This window comes from Chrysemys picta, chromosome 8 (genome assembly GCF_011386835.1).
Source record: "Chrysemys picta bellii isolate R12L10 chromosome 8, ASM1138683v2, whole genome shotgun sequence".
In the NCBI taxonomy this organism is placed as follows: Eukaryota; Metazoa; Chordata; order Testudines; family Emydidae; genus Chrysemys; species Chrysemys picta.
Window position 1 is genome coordinate 33,491,322 of NC_088798.1, and position 13,529 is coordinate 33,504,850.

General features: G+C 40.0%; 1 protein-coding gene across 7 annotated transcripts in view; it reads right to left on the reverse strand.

Annotated features, from left to right (window-relative positions):
- The window catches only part of GLMN (glomulin, FKBP associated protein), a 37,756-nt gene that overhangs the window by 1,410 nt on the left and 22,817 nt on the right, over positions 1 to 13,529 (reverse strand). For all 7 annotated transcript variants that reach the window (XM_005298128.5, XM_008168947.4, XM_065555542.1 and 4 more), the window contains 4 exons: positions 12,179 to 12,288; positions 8,093 to 8,156; positions 1,758 to 1,881; positions 48 to 130 (listed from right to left, as the gene is read on the reverse strand). In XM_005298128.5, coding sequence (XP_005298185.2) covers positions 48 to 130; positions 1,758 to 1,881; positions 8,093 to 8,156; positions 12,179 to 12,288 — 381 coding nt within the window. The remainder of the gene's footprint in view (positions 1 to 47; positions 131 to 1,757; positions 1,882 to 8,092; positions 8,157 to 12,178; positions 12,289 to 13,529) is intronic.

A 13,529-nucleotide genomic window follows, 5' to 3' on the forward strand; every position in this document is an offset into this window, starting at 1 on the left:
ACTGTCTAAATGCATTTGCATAACTTTGGAAAAAGGTATGAACTCACCTGAAGCTGCATTTCAGTGGTCATGTTAGGCATCTTTTCCCCACCAACTGTTACAGAACAAACTGCTTTAGAATTGTGAGATTCTGCAAAAGAAAAGAACATATTATAGAGCAGCAGGGTGTTCCATCTAATTTTTAAATTAACATCTTCATTCTATTACAGTTATAAATTCTAAATTGTTAAATGTGTGTAGCTAGTGATTGGTCAAGAGCTAAGAATGGAGGATGTTGAATTCTAACAGAATGTAGACCTGAGGTGGCTCCTATAGCTTCAGTTTTCCATATGGCAGGTCACTGCATTACTAAGCTATTGGGCTGTCCTTTATAGTAAGTGTTGCATATGAACTATTACTAGATGGGTTTCAAAAGATAAATCTTGTACTATAGTAAAATAGCAAGAGATCTATTATATTGCAGTACAAGGCAATTTTATGAAGCTGCAAGTCACATAAAATGGAAAAATGCAGGAGTTCCCACAGCACAATCCTGTCATCCATTTTTAATACAACAAACTTTCTTTGAATAATGGATAGTTACAACATGTAAAAAGATGGCAGGAGAAGGTCCGATGCCATGATTTAATTTATCTACCACTTAGATATTAATTTTATTGTTTAAGCAAAGGCTGCTAGCTTCTCTATATTTAATCCATGCGCCCTTCTTGGTTTGCATTGCTTCTGAAGGCTACAAGGGCAGTTCTGGAAACTGAGGAAAATAGTCTCTTTTTAAACTTAGTACTTGTAACTTACCAGAACAATGAAGTCTTACAGTATCCTGGTAATGGTTTAGTTTTACTATCCTATTGATATTATGGGTGAGATCTTCACCCCCACTCTGACCAGGTGAAAGGGTCAGAGAGGCAAAAAGGTGCTCTCAAAAGCCTCAGATTCAGCTGAGGGAGGATTCCCTTGGTGTAGGAACTAAGGAAGATGACCACAGGCTGTCTTCAGAGGAACCTCTCATGAGTCCTCCTCTAGAGGGCATACGGGGGTGAGACCATAACACTACTGAAGTTCTGGGCAGCACTGCAGCCATGGGCAGCCAGGGCTGTCTAAATTGCATCAGAGGCCATTGAGCAGCGCAAGCTCAGAAGTGTGCATAGGGGGCTCAAAACCACGTTGGATCCCACTCCTATTGGGCCTCAGAGAGGTCCAGCACAGAATCTTACCCTGTGTGTCAAATATAACAAAAATGTAAAATGTAATATTTCAGGACTTAAGATTGTATCTAATAGTTCACATACCTGCTCTACTGCTCAAAAATACTTTAAAGCATGAACATTAAGTCAGAAGTAGCAGTGCAGAGCAATTTTTGAATGTCCACATGACATCACTCATGTTGAAACAATCTCCGAATCACATATATTTTTCTATTAGCTTCCATAAGGCTTACATGTATGTGTACTTGGAAGTAAACAGACCCTGAGTAATGGCTACTTTTGGTAAATAGTCCATATTGGATGAAAAACTGAAGAAACCCTAGTAATGAAAACAAAGCCCTCAGATTTGGCTTCTGACCCCTATAATATTGTGAAAGTAGTTCCTAATGACAAATATGGTATCTACAGGGTTGTTGTGTGGTCATTTCAAACCCAGCATATTTCAAATAATTCTGTCTAAAATACAACCTACATAGTGTTCACGAACACTCACTTTTCTCACACAATTTCCACATCTAAAGGACACAAATGATAATAATGGAGACAACCAACCTCGTCTATTTTCCTTTTTACTCTTTATTTCTGCTTCATAATGTGCTTTTGACATATTAAGTCCTGTGTGCAAAGGCTTTAAGAAATTTTGCTCAATCTTGTTAAGTTCAGTCCATATACCAGTCTGTTCAAATTGGAAAAGAGAAAATGTTAGAAATCAGTTTTTCGCTAAGCCTTAGAACACAGTTTCTGTCTTAACTATTTTTACAACATAAACTGCTGATCCAGGAAGGAAAAGGATTTACTCATCCCGTTGTGCTGACCTGCATGTTTAAGCTGTTGAATCCCCCTAACTTCCTTTGCCTTCCTATAGCAGCATTTACGTTCCTTATAAACCAGAGGTGAAATTATTCTCAAAACTGGGCAGTTAGCACTGCACTACTAAGACAGAATTACATCATATGCTACATTCTGTTATGAAAGAAAATGTAGCTGACCTAAATAAACAAGTACTGAAGTCTGGAGCAAGCTTCAGATAAACTAAAACGGAGTCTTTTACTGGAAATAATACAATCAGCACAGTATTCCTTGTTTTATTTTTGCTATTTCTGTATTCATGTTAATTGCATTATCAACATTTTCAAGAGAAAACTGAAGGCTTAAAACTGCTGGATAAGAGGAAGGTTGAGCTTTTGGCATGTAGGTTGAGGTTTATAGCACATGGGGAAGGTGCATATTCTTTCATTCCCTCTTGCAGGCTAAGTTGGATGTGACTTGATATTTTTGTGGGGGGTGAAGGAGGCTTAGGGCTTGTCTACGCTACCTGCTGGATCGTCAGGCAGCGATCGATCCAGCAGGGGTAAATTTATCGCATCTAGTATAGACACGATAAATCGACCGCTGAGCGCTCTCCCGTCGACTCCGGTACTCCATCAGAACGAGGAGAGCAAGCGGAGTTGACGGGAGAGTGTCAGCTGTCGATTTAGTGCAGTGAAGACACTGCAATAAGTAGATCTAACTACGTTGACTTCAGCTATGCTATTCACATAGCTGAAGTTGCGCATCTTAGATCGACCCCATGCGATAGTGTAGACAAGCCCTTGGACTCCTATTTCCCCATCCCAGCTTCCCTGCTAGGAATTCCAACAATAGATAAGCACTATACTTGTAGGTTTCTGCTAAAATGATCGGCAATGAAATAATTAATGTTGCTATTTAAATTATACCTAGATTTCAGAGTTAACAACCTATTAAGATGATTGGGGTAGTTCAACCTCTCTTATCCTGACTGCTTCAGGTGATCTCTCTGCACATTCAGGTAGACAACGTTTCTTGTTAACATTTGGAAGGTTATCTTTGTTGGAAATAATTTACTTAAGGCTTGGAAATTCCCTTTCCCTCCCCCACATTTTAAAGCAAAAGCTCAGATTCTGTGGCATATTTCATGTACCTGGGCATGGGGCCTTGTTTCTATTGCATCTAGTATGAGGCGCTTTATGGACAAGTAATTAGACATGGGACCTGCCCCAAAGACTTACATTCTAAGTTCTATCACAATGGATCTGGCTATCTGTATGCGTAAAAGTCTGATCTGCTCACTTTTTCCTATTTGTACTCCTGTTGTCACTGCAGAAGCAACACAGCTAAGAAAATATGCTATATACTAATCTAATTCAAACATGAACAGAATTATTAGCTAAGTACCCACTACAAAGCCAGATTCTGCCATAAGCTAACACCTGTGAAACTGCTTTGTGGGTACACTGATTATGCTGGACATTGTACAAACAATCCCTATCCCGAAGGGTTTGCAATCTAAAGACAAACAGCTGAAGAGCAGGGGATGGGGATACAACTAGGGTGACCAGATGTCCCGATTTTATAGGGACAGTCCCAATTTTGGGGTATTTTTCTTATATAGGCTCCTATTACCCCCCACCCCTGTCCCAATTTTTCACATTTACTGTATGGTCACGCTAGATACAACATACTGTACTAGCAAATGAACATGGTGATGAATTGGGACAGCTCTGTTAGTAATGTGTATTGTAAATAGTTGGATTGTTGTTTTTGTTTAAGGTAGCTAAGGGCATAATTTGACTTACAGAATCTATTGCTGATGTTGCATGAGCCAGAAAAAAAGTCTATTTGGTTATCAAATCCAGGTGGCATATCAAAATCAGCTGGTAGAGAAAAAAGTTTTTATGGTAAACTTAGCGAATTGGATGCTGAAGTCATTGAGAAAAACATGAAAAATTACAATTGGAGCTGGTCAAGACTTTTCTTTCAAAATCATTTTTTGACAGAACTTGTTTTTTTGACTAGACAATTTTTCACAAGGGGTCTACTTGCCATAGAAAATTGACTTTGGTTCAAAAAAATGAATTTACAAAAACTGAAAATTTTTGATTAAGAAATGCTGCCACAGTACCTCATGGGAATTGTAGTTCAGGTTCCTCATGTCCCCATTCTTTTCTGTGGGATGGGTTCCCCAGCTGGACTACATCTCCAATGATACACCATGATTAAGTTCTAATTGCACACAAAGTCTGCCTCACTTACACCTATATAACTCCAAATTCTGTAACTGATAGAATTTGAATATAATAGCATGTAACTGAAGGCCAAATATGGTCTGAAGAATGGTGGTGATACAGGACCCATAAGCTACAGAACTATAATGTTCTCAAAGTTCCCTTCCCCAACCACATTAAAGTGATAAATATTTACAAACTAACTTCCGATTACAATTTTTTGCCTGTGAATAGTATATACTGGGGTACTGGTATGTAGATTTTGGTGAAACCACTAATGTATGAATAGTGAAACCAATGGAATTTCTTAAAAGGTCATTGGGAAGTGCTCAGACCAGTACCCACTCATGCCAGAGTCCCCATGTCTCAACTGAACACTAACAACTACATATCTGGAATCAGTCTGGCTCACTTGTGGGCTAGAATTGTTAAAATAGATATTAGAATTATAAGAATGTGTTTAGACTTTATTTAATGCTTATGGGTTGCTGCATGCATTAATCTCACTTATAACATCTGTATCCCATACTGTCAGGTAATGTTTGAGTGGCTGTATTGTAAGCCTCAGTGACTGTGCAAATCACCAGATAGGAGAGAGATGTTAATTAGTGTGAAGGGCTTATCATCAAGAAAATGTATTACGTCCTTCCCAACAGGCAAGGTCAATCGACACCAGACAAACTATTGTGGCATGTTAAAAAGGACAAAAGATGTTGTTCTGCTCTCCCCTCGCCTGTCTGCCGTGAAGATGATTCATGCTAGTGGATTCCTCCTATCAGCTGAGTTTGCAACTCAGAGCACATGGAAAGAGTGGGATAAAAATTCCTAACAAGGAGGAGCTGATTATCTATATGCTGCTTGAATTCTGGGGTGGGGGTGGGAGGCAAAGTGTTTCTAGGTAAAAGCAAAAGATCCCCAGCTGCTTAGCCTGGGTTAGCCCTAAAGGACATACAAAATTTGCTGATTACAGAAACTTGTATTATATTTTGAAACTTAGGATCGTAACTCATTTGTGTATATGTTTACCTGCTTTAACCTTGTAAATAACTCTGGTTTCTTCTTCCTATTTTATAAATCTTTATATAGTCTGGCTACAGTGTTGTCTTTGGTGTGAGAGCTAAGCTGCAATTGATGTGGGGTAAGTGACTGGTCCTTTGGGACTTGGAGTAACCTGAATATTTCTGTGATTCTTGGTGTAAGGGACCATCTATCACAAAAGTAGGCTCACCTGGGTGGTGAGACAGATCAGAGTAACAGAGGGCAATATCTGTGACTCCATATTAAGGCTATTATTGTGCCTGAGTAGTTTATATTTGGTAATCTGTAGATGAAATCTAAGCATAGAACTCAAAACTAATTTGGGGTTTGTGCCTTGGTTCCTAACAGTCTGCCTGAGGCTGGCAATAATATTCTTGAATCACTACAGGCAGCATTACAGTCATGTCCCTTCAATGGAACTAATTTAGAATCTGTAAGGTGACCAATGAACTTTCCCCAATAAAGGGCATTAAGAAACAAGGGAAACAAGGAAAACTAGCTTGAAGGGAAGATGTAATTATATTAGGAATAGTTTTTAAAATAAAGCCTTTACTATGAGACCTGGTTGATGATAAAAGCTGTTGAACTGTATGAATTACAGGAATGTTGGTGTCTGGGGAAAAGAGTCAGTAGGATTTGCCTTTGTTATGGAGATAAGTGGCCTTTTCAGTACTGGAGTGCAGTAAGAAAATTAAACATGTAAAATTCCAATGGCTCTTCAGTCTTCAATACTGTAGCTAAGCTGTGTAGGCTATGGAACTTAAAGAAATCATAGTTCAGCTGCTCAGAAATACAACCTGACGTTAAGCCAGTTGTGAAATTTAAATATAAATTGCTTCCTTGGCTATCTAAGAACATTTGTCCATCTAGATGGGAGTGATTGCATACAAAAAACAAATCAATGAGTCATAAAACAGTACACTCAAAAGCTGTTACAGCAGTTGAATGATAAGCATGGTCCGGGGATGATCTGAAATAGCATAGCCAATAACAAATATTGGTGACTGCTTCAGATGAGAGAGAGAAAAATAAATCACGGGCCTGCTGATAAAGCTGAACAATTCATCACATTTCCGACATCGTAAAATCTTGCTTTACAATGAAGTTGAGTAAAAACTTCTACCACTTATATAAAATTGTAAACAGCCAGGATCATGCACCTCTCTATATGCTGTGTTTCTGCCTTTCAGGCTATTGGCTAGGAGCTGTTAAAGCTTAAAGAGAACATATAAAAAAAATTGTTTGACAATTCCAACCTACACCTTAGGTTATTAACACTGATATGGCTATAAAATACTTCACCATTTATGCTGTTTGTTTATATTTTTCCATTTCAGTTGGGACAGTACAATAGGCTGGAGGGTTTCACTTGTTTATAGTAACAATTTCTGGATTATTAGCATTCAAACATTAAAGCATGAGAGAAATGGGGGAAATGTATGGATTCCCTGCTTATACATATTTAAGACATAGTGTTCTGTCTGAAATTGCAGTGTAAGGTAATTTAGTAAATGATCTTCATGCATGAAACATTCTAGGCTATATCTGGTAAAACAATGAAGTAGCCAGCCAGAAAAAGGTACAGGGTATGCAAAAAAGAGAGGTCAATATAAGAGCAAAGGTATGGATTAAACACAGACTATAGCTGTCAGAAAAACTGATGTGGAAACCCTGCCCACAGCCAGAGCAGCAAAGCTATCTGCAAAATCAGAATGGCATACAATCTTAAGTGTGTTGCCCTTAGGCGGAAAGAATATACTGTTTTTTCCCTCTCAGAGAGAACAGAATTTATCCTAAGATAGTAGTTCAATAAAACACATTTGCCAGGAGCAATTACAGCACTACGAGCTAGTCCTATTTCCCCCCCAACCCATTTTTGCCAAAATATCATCTGCTTTGTTTGAAAATCTTCGTCTTGACACGGGGAGTTGGGATTTCACAGCATGGTATATTATGCAAAATATATTAACATTGCTGCAGGGTCTCGGTGAACTGAGAACGTACCAGGAAGCTATTTCGTATTGTTTTAGTTGGGGGATTTGGAAACCCGAGAAGAATAAATAACTCTTTCATTACAAGTGTTTGTTTTTTTTAATTTATATCTATTGTTTAAGATGTTCTATTTTTGCTAATTTGGGACAGGCATATCAATTCTTCAATAATGCAGATCTTACTGAGAAGCACTCATTTGGCTTGAATACCCACTGGAGTTATTGACGTTTACCAAAAATGCAATTTCAGAAGGGGTTGGAAATACAGGATTTTTTTTTTTTACATGTTTAAAAACAAAAGCTATTCAATGCAGAGCTGTCAAAATGCTTAGGGAGACATCCTGACACTAAAATAAATTCTCTTCTTGTATACTATGCCACTTAAAGCTAAATGATAAAGAGGTTTCCTTGAATAATGAAGCAATTCTAAAACTTTAAAGGTTTGTAGAGAGAGCCCATCTAAAAAGCTTTACAATGCTTGGCGGAAGTTAGCCCTTCCTAGGTATCTGTATACAAGTAAAAGCATATTTACTCTTTTTTGGAATACTAGATATAGCCTTTATTTTATGGTGATATCATCTGGAATTACAGGTGCTGACCTGGATTTCTGGTGGAGATAGAACAACACTAGAATAAACTTGCTGAAAAAATAGTCAGTGAGAAAGCATTTAATTTTCCCCAGTATAAAACCTGAAAATTCTTTGAACACCATTAACAGAAACATTCTCACTGGATATTGAATAAAGACTTTTTTTGCAGCAGCTGTCATGAACTTGCTCAGCTATTGTTTTTAAACTGAAAAGATAGCTTTTTAAAATCAATCATCACTTACTTGATTGTCGTATTCGTTATCCTTAATGACTAAATATCTCAATAGATTTAGTGAGGCCATAATCCTATGAATTAGAAATGTACAATTCATCACTTGGAGTGCAGATTTACATTAAATTTGACAGTAATTTAATTTGTTTAAGAACCACACATCCTGAAAAAACACCAACTGGTATAAAACACAGCAGCCCATCTGTTTAGTAATACAGGTCAACCTAGTGCATCTCTCTGCACTGGCTTCCCATTGACTAGAATCTAATTCAAAGGCTCTGTGTTGATATTCAAAGCCCTCCATGGGATGGCCCAATGAAACCTTCCCACAAGAAGGGCATAAGCAAAAGAAAAAGGAAGCACTATCCTTCTCCTCCTTCCTACTCTCCTAATGGACTTGAACACTCTTGAAGCAAGCAGTTTTTCTCCAAATTCCTCTGGAATTGAACGTCTCAGTACTGACTACCTTGACTCCTCTCGGGTTCAAATTCCAGTAACACCTTCAAGGCCTGAAAAGGGATCTGCTGTTGAGACTACTGGCAATCATTCGTGCTTTTCTACTGCTTGATTACCTATACCAATTTCTCTAGTCACAATCCAGAATCACCTTGGGGTACCTTTGACCCCTTCAGAGCTGAATCTGGAAGATGACCTGCTTAAATCTTGAGACTCAGTCAACTTCCCTCACCTCAGACCCAGAAATTATGGAAGGATCTCATAGAGGGTCCTCTTCAGCAGTCCATGTGGCCCTATGTACAGGACTCCATGAAAGCCCTCTAGGAGGCGGAGATACCAGCTCTGGCACAGACTTCAGTACCAGTATCCGTTCCAACATGGTTCCCTCCCTCAGCAGTGGTATCTATTCCTCATCTGGTGCCAACACAAGCCTTCCTTTCCAGCAATGATACCAGCACTGCCAAGACCTGTCTCTAGTTGAGAAATGGGATGAGACTCCTTCAGAGGACCCATATGAGTCCCCTTTGGAGAACTTATGTAGCTCTTCACCTTCCTGGGAAGAAGAACATGAAGGCAGACTTGCTCAGCAAAAGGCTTCCAGATCAACACAAGTGCTGCTTGAAACCAGTGAGGGTGAGCCCAAGTATTTCACAGATGGAGACAACCAGAATAGACCACTGTGTGTCAAACAAACACCAAATGCCAAGTACACACAAAGACAAAAGTCCTCTTAGATGTGTTCCTACTATGTGTCTCCCTCCAATTCCCCTGATACCAAGTGTTATAAAGATCAGGTTGGACAGAGCCAACATCTTATTAATAGCCGCAATGGGACCTCATAGTCACTGGCAGCCACATCTTCTGCAGCTGGCCAGAGAACCACTGTACTTGTTGCCTCGGCTTCCAAACCTCCTATCTCAACCGTAAGGAAGGATTCTGCATTCGAACCCAGAGACATTCCACTTGCAGCCTGGAGGATAACCTGCTGACTAACATGAGGGTTCACACCATTCTCTTACAATCCACCAAGGGCTCCACCCTGCTATAAACAAAACTGGAAACTGTTTTCTATCTGGGACACTAGTAAATAAGGGACTCCATCCTGAGCTTGGGCCCATGCAATCCTAGAGTACTTTATAAACTTTAAGTCTCAGGACTTAGGCTTAGCCTCCCTAAAGGACCATATCGCAGCAATATCTGCTCATCACAATTACATTAAGGAGAATCTTATCTTCCATGCTAAGGTCTCCAGATTTCTTAAGGACATGGTAACTAAATTCTCCCAATTAGGGAGCCCCTGCCTTTATGGGACCTAAATCTTGACCCAACAAAGCTGACAGGCCCTCATTATGAGCTTCTTGGGCAAGTCCCTCTCACACGCTTAGTGATTAAAACAGCCTTCCTAATAGCAATTACATCTGCTAGGAGGGTGGGTGAGTGAGCTTAGTGCTTTGAACATTCCACCTTATACTCTGGTCCACAAGGACAAAGTCACCATGAAGCCCCATACCAGTTTCATGCTTAAGGTGGTCTCAGATTTCCACCTATCTCCATGTATTTCCCTCCTCATGTTCTTCTCCAGACCTCATTCCTACCCTTGGGAAGTCCACCTAGATGTAAAGCCCACTCAGTTTTTACCTGGAAAAGACCAAACTCTTTAGAAAACCCCTTAAGTTATCTGCAATATAAGGAAAGAGATGCCAGGGAGAACCCACTATGGAACAGATACTCACATACAGTTATGTCCCACCTAGGAAAACCCCTGGTTTAAAGACCCATTCTGCAAGAGTCACCACAGCATCAGTAGCGTGCCTTAGGCAGGTTCCTCTGGTAGAGATAAGCAAAGCAGCAATTTGGGAGTTATGTGCTAGACCCACTCCTTCAACTGAGCATCGTGCTCTGATGGCCAGTTTGGGAAAGCCGACTCCAGTCCATATTTAGCTAAGAACTCCATGTCCATCCTCCACCTCCTGGAGCACTCCTTATTAGTTTATCACAAATGGGAAAACACAGACTCTCTCGAAGAAATAAAGGTTACTTTTGTTCTTCAAGAATTATCTCTCTGCACTCGCACTACCTGCCCAACTTCCCCTCTGTCTCAGATTTCTATATAATGTCTGAGGTTAGGGAGAAGAAATTGAGACTGCTGGGGGATTGTGCACTTCCTTATATACAGTAGGGCAATGACATCACCCTCACACGAGCTCTCTTGTGTTGAAGGAGCATCGTTCAAGGTTGTTCTGCAGCTCGATGCCAGGGCATCACATCTCAGAAAAGGGCTACCATAGAGGTGACACTTGAAGAACAACAGTTACTAGTAAGTAACCTCTTATTGTTAGTTTCAACTTAATACAGTCATGACATTTTCTACAGCAATGCTGCACTCCACTGAAAGGAAAGTGTCATAGGAGGACACTGGCCCTTTAAAGAAGGAAGAGGCCAGTACACCTGTGACTAGTCAGCTGACTCCAATTAGGCTTAAAAGAGGGTGCCCAGGCCCTACAGGGAAGGTCCCTGAAGGAAGAGCCAAGGAAGAGCTGCGTGAGGGGAAACTGAAAAAGTCAGAAGGGCCAGGTGAGAGTTGCCTAAGCACAGAAGAAAGACAGGAGCAGCAGAGAGTTGTTTGAGGGAAAGAGCTCAAGGAGAGCAGTAACCATGAGCTGCTGGTGATGAGTTCTCAGGAAAACTGAGGATGGGCTAGAGCTGGGGAACCCTGCTGAGTTGCAAGAAGGCTTGTGCAGTGGCCCCTAGGAAGATGGGAAGGACAGCGTGGTCAGTGAAAGCTGGGTTCAGAAACAAGGGAGGGACGGTTCCTTGAGCAGGACAGGGTGGGACTTACAGGCCAGGAGGCCTGAGGAGCGTAGCACTGCAGGGAGACCTTGGCAGAAGAGTCAAGTGGAGGGCTGTTGGCGGAGCCCAAGAACAAAAGATTGTTCCTAGAGGGAGGTTTCTCTGAACAGGGGTAGGATTCACAAGGAAGGAGGCCTGGTGGAGTAAAGCACTGCAGGGAGCCCTCTTGCAGGAGACCTGACTTGGGAGCTACTGGAAAAGACTTGAGAGTTCCAAGACCTGCTTTTCACCCACAGGTAGATGGCCTGGAGAGTGGGCCCCTGGAACAGGGGTTAAAAGAACTGAGGAAGAGTAGTTAATGCCTCTCAGATGACTAGGGAAGAGTGACTTTTAAAGGGGATTGAAGAGCTGCTTCATTGTAACCTTGTTTTACTTTGGGATTTTGAGAAGAAATGTTTTACTAGCAGGTGTCTGACTTTTTATATCAACAAAAGGGTTTGAATTTGCCACTAAAGGAGACAATATTCCTTTGCATGGATGGATTCCAAGGTGAAACTGAGGTAGACGTGCATCACAGGGAGGAGCTAGTTTATTTAACTAATAATTTCCATCTCTGATTCTAAAATTCTGAGACAAACTGATACTCTCCTCCTAGATTAAGTACAACTAAGCAAGTGACTGCTGCATATTTTGTCATTAAATAAAAATATAGGCAATCTTCAATTTTTATTTATATATATATTTATATATATATATATATATATATATATATATATATATATATACACACATACACACACACACACACACACAGAGATTTAGATTTACTCTAGTTCTGATTACATCTCACCTATCTGAGTTTTGGAGAAGATCTGTTTCAGCCCCTTCAGGAAGCAACAGCACTAAATCTAGAAGAGAAACCAGCTGGGGTCCAGTAAACCACTTACTGTCATTTGCTTTCTGAAAAGCAACAGAGAAAAAGTTTAAATTCACACTTTGCTTAATCATCTAGTATAACAATATGGCCACTGGGCAGTGTCTGAAAATGAGGAAATAATTTTACGGAAAAAAAGATGTATACAGATGACCATAAAATGATCAAAATATACTAATCTTCTCAAGATCAGACATTTCCACTCCAAGCTATCCATTCTATTCTTATCTGAACCATCAGACTCTCTTCCCAGCCCCACCTAACCGCACCATTCTTTGAGTCTGTTAATCTGATCTTTAAATCAACTGGCTCAGCTACTGTTGAGCAATGTTAGGCACTCTCTCCATCACATGGTTCAAGTATGCTGCTATTGCAGGACTTATAGCTCCTAACAAATTAAGTTGGGGACTAGGACCAGGAATCAAACCCATATCTCCTACATGACTGGAACAGCACTAGGCCAGACCCAGAAACTCTTTAAATTAAAAGCAAAGAGACATTAATGCAATGTTACAACTGAGATTTTAAATACATAAACCAGAAATTCAAAGTTATGGTTCCTATGAAACTAACTTGACCCCCCTTGCACAAAGTATTTTGTCTTATTATATTTAATACAAATTTTACTGTGTGTAATGTGGCAGCCTTACGGGTGGGTATGAATGGCTTTGAATTTTTTTTTTTTTTTTTGTAGCAGAGACTTTAACTTATAATATTGAAGTAACCTCAATTTAATACCCTTATTTGGATTTTTTTTTTTTAAAGAAAAAAAAAAGGGGGGGAGGGGGAGAGGAGAATGTGCCAGTGAGTTTGACTATGCATAGTCAAACCACACTTAATTTAAATGTTATGCACCAGAATCATAACAGTAGTAATTACAGGCACTGGGGCCCCAACAGAGGCCACCAGACCTTCTAGAATTCTTCATGCCCTCTTAAGGTAGGTGAGTAATGCAAGGGTGGGAATAGTTGATGGGAGGGATTTTTCAGTACTTGTATGACTCCCACCAACAATGTAGAATGCAAGTACTTCACAACATTAATGAACATTTTTTCCCAACATCTGGGCGAGGTACAAAAGTATTATCACCATTTTACAGATGGGAAACACAGGCATAGAGAGCAAAACAAAAGTTTTCAAACCTGGGTGCCTAAAGGTAGGTTCCTAAACCTATATTTAGACACAAAGCTAATAGTGGCCTATCTCAGAAGTGCCAAGCACCAGCAAATTCCACTGAAGTAAATGGGAACAGCAGGTCATCTGCACC